We start from the raw sequence: 10410 nt of genomic DNA, 5'->3' as shown, positions 1-10410 counted from the left end.
CATGTTAATCTATTGTTATTACCCTTATCTTATAATTTATTATTATTATTATTATTATTTTTATTCAATGGAAGCGTGACCAGTCATAGCCCATAAACAGTAGAAATCGTGACATATAATTATATAAATACAAACTTTAAAAGAAATAATTGAGCCATATTCAACAAATTATTAAATAATATATCAATAATTAATGAATAATATTGAATAAAATAATAAATATATATAACAAAGGAAATATTAAGTTCATTGCTCAAGTACAGAAATTATAAAGATTATGAGTAAATTTTTAGGTGATACCGATGTTACGTGGCAGTGGCAGAGATAAGAGGATTCCTCCCAATCTCCGCCCTTACAGACCAATAAAGAACGAAACTACCGTTTTACAATCAGCAGTTTACCGAGCTGTTTTCTTCGTCTGAAAACCGCTTTCCCTCTCCAGTGCTCTCACTTCTTCCTAATCTGTAAAATTCCACATCTTCCCGAGGCTTTCCCTGTCTCTCCTTTTCTGTTCTTGAAGACACGTCTGTACTGTATACTCGACTCTCTATCTTTTCATCTTTCTCTGTCTCCACAGCTTCTCCCGCCATGGCTCTATAATCTTTGACTGAATCTGCTTCTTTATCGGCGGCGGCTTTTATGGCTTTTCGCAACCAGCTCTCTCGGGACCTTCCTCTTCATTACGCGAACCAGCCTCAACAGCAGCAACCGGAACGGCCGCTTTCTGATAACACTCTGCGCTCGATTCTATCTGATCAGCTCTCCGATCACTCTCCGGCTGGCGATGGTTCTAAGTCTGAGCATCCGCTTCAGAGCACTCCGAATTGGCTGAATACTGCGCTACTTCGGAATCAAACCCCTCATTCTCACTACTCTGGCGAGACCACGGCAACCGCTGCGGATAACGTCAACACCGACTTTCTTAATCTTCACACGACTGCTCCCAATTCTGCCGTTTCTCACCCATCCGGTCAATGGCTCTCCCGCCCGATCCTCCATCGCAATCAAAGTGATGTTATCGATGACGTCGCCGATGCCGCAGATGCTATGATTGGCGCTACTGCCACTTTGTCGCGTGAATCAGATGATTTGAAGAACAACAGCAGCGGCGGGGGAGCAGAGGGGGTGAATAACAGCGACGATGTGGCGGTTGAGAGCGATGGTAATGAAGGTGCTCATGGTGGTGAGGCGGCGATGAATTGGCAGAATGCGCGGTTTAAGGCTGAAATTCTGGCTCATCCTCTTTACGAACAGCTGCTCTCTGCTCACGTCGCCTGCCTCCGGATCGCAACGCCGGTGGACCAATTGCCGAGAATAGATTCTCAGCTTTCTCGGTCTCAGAATGTGGCGGCGAAATACTCGTCGCTGGGCAACGGTTCTCAGCCCATAGTCGGCAATGGAAAAGAGCTCGATCAGTTCATGGTACGTTTCTTCTTTTTTGATAGATTGTTTAATACAGTGGACGGGGGAGGACGTATTGTTATCTGAATTTGAGAAAGATTATAAAATTATTTCTCTGTCTGCACTTTGTAAGTATCTTCATTTCTTTATTTTCCACTTTGGAAGTTCAGTACGTTTTAGACATTCGAGAAGGACATTCTTCTTGGCAGAATCTAGCATGTCTTCAGCCATCGTCTTCCCTGGAAAAAGGGCTGTCTGAATTACAGCGACTCCCTCCCCCACTCCTCTTCTTTTTCACTTCATTGAGTTGGGGGCTTTTGCCTTTTGAATCCATTTAATGGATTTCTGCTTTCTTCTTGATTACGATATGTTTGTAATAAACAACTTCTGGTGATTTTAAGCAATCCCTTTTGATTTAAGAACTAGGGCTTAGAAATCGAGTGATTGCCAATACATTTTTGAAGTGAATGGTGCGAATCACCTTAAAGGAAGTTTCCAGATGCTACAATTTCATGTTTGTTTTTCCTTCCAGAAACCCATTGCTTGAACTGTATGCTTCACTTCATGATCTGTCAATTTCATGTCTTATATTGTTTTGCTACCATCATGTTCTAGTAAACGTATGCTCTTTTTATTATCAATGTCTGGCTCTTCCTTTCACACTGTTCCATGATGTTTATATTCAATTTCTTGAAGCAGTTGACTCTTGAAGGGAAATTCTTTCATTGTTTTTCTTCTGGATTCCGTTTCAAATCTCAAACTAGAACATGTTTGGTTTCTTAACCTTCTTACATGAGATAATTTATTTCCTGCAAGACTATCTATTATGAAACTGTCAGAAGTGAAATAAATAATTTGAAGTGCTGCATGGATTTATCTGTTGCTCTTGGTACCTTGCAGATGTTTAGTGCTGACAGCTTAATGATTCAAATAAAATTCACACTATTTGTTATCTGTATGCTGCAGACGCATTATGTTTTATTACTTTGCTCTTTTAAAGAACAACTCCAGCAACATGTGCGTGTCCATGCAATGGAAGCAGTATATGCCTGCTGGGAAATTGAGCAATCTCTGCAAAGCTTGACAGGTATTCTCAAACAATAAGAGTGAAAGAGATAAAGCAAGAACGATGAGAATAAATAGAAAAGTCTATTCGATGTGTTGCATGCTTATTGGTTATTCTGTTTAGCGGTTGCTTTCCCTACTGAGTAAAAGTTTCATTGTTCTCATATTTAATATTTCTTCAGGATAATATTTGTACTTTGTCACCCTAGATGCTTTACAAGTATACATAAAGATTTCTTAACCAATAAGGACGAAGTTCTTAAATGATGGAAATTGAAAAACTTTACTGCCACATATTGTATCAGACTATAAACCATATGACTTGATAAATTGGAATAGGAAATACGGGGATAGCCTTTCTCCTGTAGAAGAACTAGAGGGAAACTAACGGAGGGAAGTTAATTGCTTGTTATATAGTATTTGGATTTAAAAATCTATGTATTCTTTTGGACCCGCATGGTAACCATTTAGTTTTTGAAAATTAAATCTATTTCATTCACATTTCTTACCATGATTTGCATCTTTATTAAGTACAATGGTTGAATTCTTAGGCAAATTGCAAAAACAAAAACTACTTTTTTTAGTTCTCAAAATTTCGCTTGGTTTTTTAAACCATTGGTGAAAAGTAGATAACAAAGTAAGAAATTTGGATGTGGAAATCGTGTCCATAGGTTTAATTTTAAAAAATAAAAACAAAAAACAAAATGGTTACCAAATGGGACCTTAGTTTTTATCCAAAGTTTTCTGGGTTCTTTTTGCTTCCAATGATGATCCGTGCGAGTCCCCATATTTTTGTATCCCGTGGTCATTGTAAATTTCTATTGGCTACTTTTGTTAACCATGCCACATGGCATGCTTAGACTTCTTTGACCGCTCCTGGGCTCCTGACCTGAGAGGAAGTTTCCTTTATTTCATGCCCACATTGGACTGGTTGATATATCATATGCTCAAAATTATGATATCAAAAGGTGCAACTTTGTTTCAGTTTATTAAAAGAAACGTGGGTATGACTCAAGCAAGGGGATTAAATTGGAAGTGCATAGAATAAGATCCCATTTTAGTTGGTTGTTTGTGTTAGTATCTGAAGTCTCTCTGATTTTGTTCAAATATGTGTGCCTCTAATGATCCTACATTTTTCACCCAGGGAGATGATTACATGTTATTCCGTTTGTCTGCCTACACCTGATGACTATTTTTATTTGGATGGTTAGAATGCTTATGCTTCCAATCAAGGGTTGTGTTAGTTGTGGTATATAATAAGTTCTGGTAATAAAAGCTATAATTATTTCTGCATTTTCCTCGTCTAGGTGTTTCACCAGGTGAAGGTACGGGTGCTACAATGTCTGATGACGATGAAGACCAGATAGATAGTGATGCTAATTTGTTTGATGGAAGTTTGGAGGGTCATGATGCTATGGGATTTGGTCCCCTTATCCCAACAGAGAGTGAGAGATCCTTGATGGAAAGGGTGAGGCATGAATTGAAGCATGAACTAAAGAATGTGAGCCCTCTCTCTCACTTTTTTTTTTTTGTTCATTTCTTTAGGTTTAAATCCTATTTTAGTTTTTGAACTTTTAGATTTGTTCTATTTTGGTTCCTAAATTTTTAAAATGTCCATTAGTCTCATAGCTTCAAAGAAATATTCATTTTGATCCTTTTTTTTGAATTATGTTTATTACAATTGAGTGATGTAGCTTTGAGTATGTATAATGACATGTTAATTTAAGCATGATTTCAAGCCACATTGGTTAGAAACTAGGATTAGGTTAGTGAAAATTAGTGGGAAAAAAAAACAAAAACAAAACAAAGACCAAAAATAGTTTTGAATAATTTAGGGACTAAAATGGACAAACATGAAAGTTCAAGGACCAAAATAGATAATTTAAAAGTTTATGGACTAAAGTAGAACATATAAGTTTAGAACCAAAATAAAAGTTACATTTTTTGCTAGCTTCAACTAACAAAAATACTAGCTCTGCTTTTAACAGGGATACAAGGAGAAAATTGTAGATATAAGGGAGGAGATTTTGCGAAAAAGGAGAGCAGGTAAACTTCCTGGTGACACCACGTCCGTCTTAAAAGCTTGGTGGCAATCACATTCAAAATGGCCATATCCAACTGTGAGTACGCTGGTTATAGATTTTCTTCATTTTTCATAGAGCCTCATAGATACGTTTAGAGTCTCTTTGAAACGGAACGACTTTCAAATACTTAGAAAAGTGTTTTTAAGCCATTAATAGAATCCCCTTAAAGAGTACAGGTATCTAAAAAAAAGTACATATTCAAGCCACTAAACAAGCAATGTGTTACTGCCTTCTATATAATCTTGTACGACGATCCTTGAATGGGTGAAAAATCACCTAGTAGTTGTGAAGCACTATTCTCAAAATAACCCACTATTTTTGAATTGATCTTGTGTTTCTCTGTTTTCAGGAGGACGATAAAGCAAAGTTGGTTCAGGAAACTGGTCTTCAACTGAAGCAGATAAATAACTGGTTTATCAACCAGAGGAAGAGGAATTGGCACACAAATCCTTCAACCTCAACAACCTTAAAGACTAAACGCAAAAGGTATAGCTACTGAACGAAATGCTACTCCAAAACTTGTCCGTCATTGCTCTAACCTGATTTCAAAAGAAGTAATGCAGGTGAAGCAACAGGCAACGACCAACAATAGCTTGATCAAAGAAAACAGAAACAACCAAAAGAAAAAGACGAGCCCCCTCGATCCGACGATTTCAAGTTGTATTGAAGCATTGAAATTGGAAATCATCGTCTGTTTTGGGGTTCAGCAGCAAGGTTGATGTGAATGTTAGGCCATTGTTATTTATATTATGCTGATAAGAATGTGAATGGCGGAGAATGAAACTACACAGAATATTAGAATTTTAAGTATGCAGGCTCTTATAGAACTTAATTGGGTGTCTTCCACTTGCTTTAGTGAGATGTTGAATTTTTCTTGGCGAGGAAAATAGATGTATAGTTGTAATAAGCTCTGTATTGGTTACTTTACAGTCATAGTAGCGGAGCCATTATAGCTTTTCTTGACACGTTTTAGATTCAAGATTGATTTGATTTGAAGTTTGTAGTTCATATGCTAAAATATAGCTTTTACAATATATACATATATTTGACTCAAATCTCCTCTTGATGCCCCATCATTTAGTTATATCAATTACTTTTAACAAATATACGAATCTTAAAGTATATGATTTGAGGGACTTTAACAACGTAAATTCTGTATTAGCGAAATGTAGAATATATAATTGAGTTTGCATTTAAAACTTTTCTTTTTTTGGTGCTCAATTATAATATACGATTTAAATATCAAGTGAGATAATTATATCACGTTTAGAAAAAAGAAAAAAGAAAAAAGAAAAAACATATGTTTTATATTTATAGTGTCAGCAATCCATGTGTTCTTGGACGGCAAATTATTGACTAATTTGTGACCATTATAATAATAATTGTATTGTCACGTAAGTATATATATATATTTATATTTATATATGCACACATAAAATGTTGAGAATCTCATCTTAAAAAAGTTAGGGAATCTCACACTCAAGATAGATGGGTTATATCTTTCATTGTCAATTGATTTTGAGATGGAACTTTATAAGAATGGTGAACCTAAAAAACACCATCTTGAGATGACATATTGAGAATTTGAAAAATCAAGGAACTTCACACCCATTATAAGATAAATGAGTTACTCTTCTTATTGTCAATTAGTTTTGAGATGAAACCTTATGTTATCTAATATAATTGAACCTACTTAAGGTGATGGTTGAGGGCAAATTTAATATCATATAACTTTAGAGGGGTTTGATACATTAACTCCCAAACCACTTGATACCACCTTAAATGACTAATTGACCAAAAAATTTAAACTAGTGCTTAAAGGCAAATTGAATATCATATCATTTAACATATATTGAGTTCGATAAGAGAGCGAGTGATTTGAATAACTAATTAGTCAAATGTACATATCAGTTGAACTGTGTTCGAAATTTGTCATTATAAAAATATTATATTGTTAATTGATATCAATCTCATTGATAATGGTATATGATTAATATAATATTAGCATCGTATCAATTATAACCTTTGCATCACTTACCATCTATGTCATTTTGAATTTGTTTAGGGGAAACTTTGAGTAGCGTTGAAAGAAAACTAATTCAATCGATAGTAAAAAGTCTAAATGGACATTCTTTAGTATTTACCTTAGTCTAAAATCAATGCCTTTTTCTTTCTCAATATTAAAAAAAAGAGAGAGAAATTATTATAAATAGAAAAATATGAAACTATTTACACATATAGCAAAAATAAAATTCACCCATTTGATAAATTTGATAAATTTTACTATATGTCTAAATAGGTTAGCCCATTTTTTATATTTGAAAATATCTCTTACTAAAATTCATCATTCTATCAATTACTCTTACTAGTTAAATAAAAACTAACAAGGTAAAATCTATTGAATAATGTTTTCTTTTTCTTTTTTACTTCATCACCTAACTTTAATAGATATCGTTTTAATATCAACGGAATGATAATTGACATAATCTTACTCCCAAAGTTTGAAGGTTCATCTCATTCATACAGTTGTGATTAGAAATATATATATATAACTATATCGATGGCAATTTAACTTTATTTTTTTTATTCTTTTATACAAAATTAAATATTGATTTTGAATGGATTTTTCAGTGAAGATGAAAAGAATAAACACAAGTAACTATTTAACTAAGCAATGTACGAAAAAATTAAAATAGGACATTGGGAAGACGAACAGATGGAATGTATCGAACCCTACAGGGATCACTTCATAATTGGTTTCTGTTCATTCCAATCCCCAATCCGATCGGAGATGCAGATGGCGGCCGGAGACCATGGCGAGCTTCTTCCCCGATCCCTTCGTCGAAATTCAGAGCGTAACTCCTCGGATCGTACTGAAACCTCACACTCCGTCTCTTGTTAATTATTCCATTAATCAAACTTCTCCACTTCCGACCTGCCATAGCTTTTATAATCTCGTTCAATCTCTTCACCTTCTTCATCATCCAACTCTGCTTCACTTCTTCGTCCTTCCGATGCGGTTGCAGAGGTAGATATCCGCATCGAACACTGCCGCTCCGAGACAATCTCGATCCAAATCCAAAGAAACATCCACAAGATGAATACGAAACTCCTACTTCATCATGATCATCTCCCTCCTCGATCCGATCAGTCCCTCTGATCTCCGCCGATCTCAAGGTTCCATCAATGGCGGAAGAAGAAGAAGAGGAAGAAGAAGAAGAAGAAGCCATTCTCGAATAAACAAAATCTCAAATCGGGCGATTAAGAGAGAAGAGAGAGGATAGAATAAAATTTGAGCGGCCATTGAAGAAGCGAAAGCTCAAATCAAATATAATCTCTTCGTCTTCCCAAATGGAATCCGAGACGGAAGGCTCCAAGGAAAAAAACTCTAGTGACAGCGCTACTCATCAAAGAATTTGAAAACAGCCCAATCAGAATTCGCCACGTATACAAGAATTCAGTGCGGGTTTTCTTCGAATAAAAACCTTATGGGGTCCACGTGTCGGAAATCAACAGCTGTTAATTAGGTGGGCCCTGTTGATTGACGGTCTGATTGGCGAAGATAATCTTTTTGTTCCCCTCAACGTTACGTACGCCGCAGATGTAGGGTATAACTATTGCTAGCTATTAACTATTATTAATTTTTGTTACAATTAATATCATAAAATCATAATGTTCTTCTGCCCAATATTTATGAATTATATTTAATAATATATCAGAAAAACTTTGGCTTGTGTCTTACGATTTCCGTGCAATAATCCAAATTTCGATCAGCCTATACGGCGGGACCACTCTCTTGCTATCCATACAAATATTATTATTTTATAACTTTTTTTTTTATTCACATTATTCAGTTACATTTAGAATAGAAATTTCAAACCTACCACCACGATTAATAAATAAAAATTAGATCAAAACATTATTTTGGTTCACTTTGGTTAGAATAGAAGTTGTATAACTAATTTCCGTATTTTTAAATATATGATTTTAGTATCTATATCACCAATAAATCTTAAATTTAGTCCGTAACTAATGGATCGATAATTTATGAATTTTATTATTTACTTTGTATTTTCATTACAAATTTTGCAAACACACACATATATACGGTCTAAAGTGGGTATGTGGGAGAAACTCTCAATTCCATTTTGCATCTTTTAGTTGATAGTCATATGATTATATGGTGTATGTTCACATTTAAATCATTGATAAAATCATATTTTATCTCTAATAATCTAAAATTCACGTTAAATAATCACATTTTATCTCTAACTAATATTTATTTTACTTTAAATAAAGTGAATTTTTTAAAATCTATCCATCTAAATTATTATTATAATTATTCTTGTAAAATCAAATTAAGATTTTCTCTAAATAATCTCTACGTAATATTTAAATTTGGAAAAAAATAAAAAAACAACATTTTATCTCTAATTAATATCTATTTTACGTTAAATATATATATATATATATATTTAAAAATCACATTTAACTAATATATATTTTACTTTAAATTGATGGAAAAAATGTTTTAAAAAAATCTATCTATCTAAATTGTTTTTTTTTTAAATCAAACTAGATTTCATATATAAATTTTCTCTATAAATAACTAAGTCAAATCTTAATTCCAACATATATCTCCTCTTTTCTTCTTTTTCTTTTATTTTTTGGTTTTGGTTTTAATTTTGTTAACTCGATTCTAATGAAATTGTTACTGTAGCATTCAAGTATTGTTTTTAATCATTATTGTCACATTTGGGTATTTTTTTTCTTGTTCTTTTAACATTCTAACCTTTTCAACTTTAGAAGTAGGCATTACCTATAAATTTTCTACTTCAGGTATTTTTATTTTATTTTTCTTTTTAAGCATCACACCTCCAATTTTTTATTTGTTTTAAAGTATGTTATGTTTTTCAATTTGTTTCTTATCATTTTAACCTGAATTGTGTCTTTCTTTCTAATATTGGTGTGAGATTGAGATTTAGATTAAATATTCTTTTTCAATAAAAGAATAGTAATTTTTTAAAGGAAGGTAAATAGTAGTTACAAATATATTAGAAAATAGATTTTTATTTCTAATAAAAGTAATTATTTTTTTAAATTCTCGCAAATATTATTAGTTTGTTTGTTTTCTTACTATCAAGGATTTAAACTAAGAGACCAAAATTCAATTTAAAAACTAAAAAAATAGTTTTAAAAAAACATATTAATTCAAATTTGTTTTGAGTAATATAATATATTTTTTTAAAAGAAATATAAAGAAAAAATGATTACCAAGTATGAGACTTTTATTTCAACATATATGTATATATTTTATTTTCAATGTATGAAATACGCGCAATGCATGTAGTTTCAACTACTATTACATATTGTATTCTCTACATGGAAATTATAAATTTTATTTAACTAATTTTGAATGATTAAATTTAAGATTTATTGAAATCTATATAATAAAATTGGACATATAAAAAAAGTAAAGAAACTAAAATTGCAGTGTTCCTGAAATAAAGGGATCGAAATGATAGTTTAACCAAAAACTTAAATTATTATTTTATTCTCATTTAATTTTCGTTTTTGTATCATCAAATTTTAGATTTAGTTTTTGTACTCCAATAAATCTTAAAGTAATTTTTTTACATGCAGTTTGAACTTAATTTTTATTTAGTTAACTAACAAATGATAATTTCCATGGAAGAAAAGACATGGTATCAACATGTCCAAAAGTTATCGAGAAAAAAAAAACATATTTTTATTTTGTTATAATTATAAATATTTTGATTTATTTTTCTATATTTGAAAATCGCCCTAATATGTATTTAAAAACTAAAACTAATGTTAGCTATAAAATTTTGGATAATTG

General features: G+C 32.5%; 1 protein-coding gene across 3 annotated transcripts; it reads left to right on the top strand.

Annotated features, from left to right (window-relative positions):
• The first annotated feature begins 250 nt into the window (after positions 1-250).
• LOC120075521 (homeobox protein knotted-1-like 3) lies at positions 251-5605 on the top strand. 3 transcript variants are annotated; one of them, XM_039028994.1, is made up of 6 exons: positions 251-1422; positions 2368-2488; positions 3774-3967; positions 4455-4586; positions 4900-5036; positions 5114-5605. In XM_039028994.1, exons 1-6 carry the CDS (start codon positions 640-642, stop codon positions 5115-5117), a joined length of 1371 nt encoding a protein of 456 aa, XP_038884922.1. In that variant the 5' UTR covers positions 251-639; the 3' UTR covers positions 5118-5605. The 3 variants fall into 3 exon arrangements, with proteins under 3 accessions (XP_038884922.1, XP_038884921.1, XP_038884920.1); XM_039028993.1 differs by having other exon boundaries at positions 5106-5605; XM_039028992.1 differs by having other exon boundaries at positions 5103-5605.
• Positions 5606-10410: the final 4805 nt, after the last annotated feature.

This window comes from Benincasa hispida, chromosome 4 (genome assembly GCF_009727055.1).
Source record: "Benincasa hispida cultivar B227 chromosome 4, ASM972705v1, whole genome shotgun sequence".
NCBI lineage: Eukaryota > Viridiplantae > Streptophyta > Magnoliopsida > Cucurbitales > Cucurbitaceae > Benincasa > Benincasa hispida.
Note: the sequence above shows the minus strand (reverse complement) of the source record. Positions and strands in the feature narration are given on the sequence as shown.

Excerpts from the sequence above, each read along its gene's own strand:
- LOC120075521 (XM_039028992.1), top strand. The coding sequence starts at position 640 with ATGGCTTTTCGCAACCAGCTCTCTCGGGACCTTCCTCTTCATTACGCG. Across the intron at positions 1,423-2,367 it reads AAGAGCTCGATCAGTTCATG|ACGCATTATGTTTTATTACT; the intron begins GTACGTTTCTTC and ends TGTATGCTGCAG. Across the intron at positions 5,037-5,102 it reads TTAAAGACTAAACGCAAAAG|AAGTAATGCAGGTGAAGCAA; the intron begins GTATAGCTACTG and ends TGATTTCAAAAG.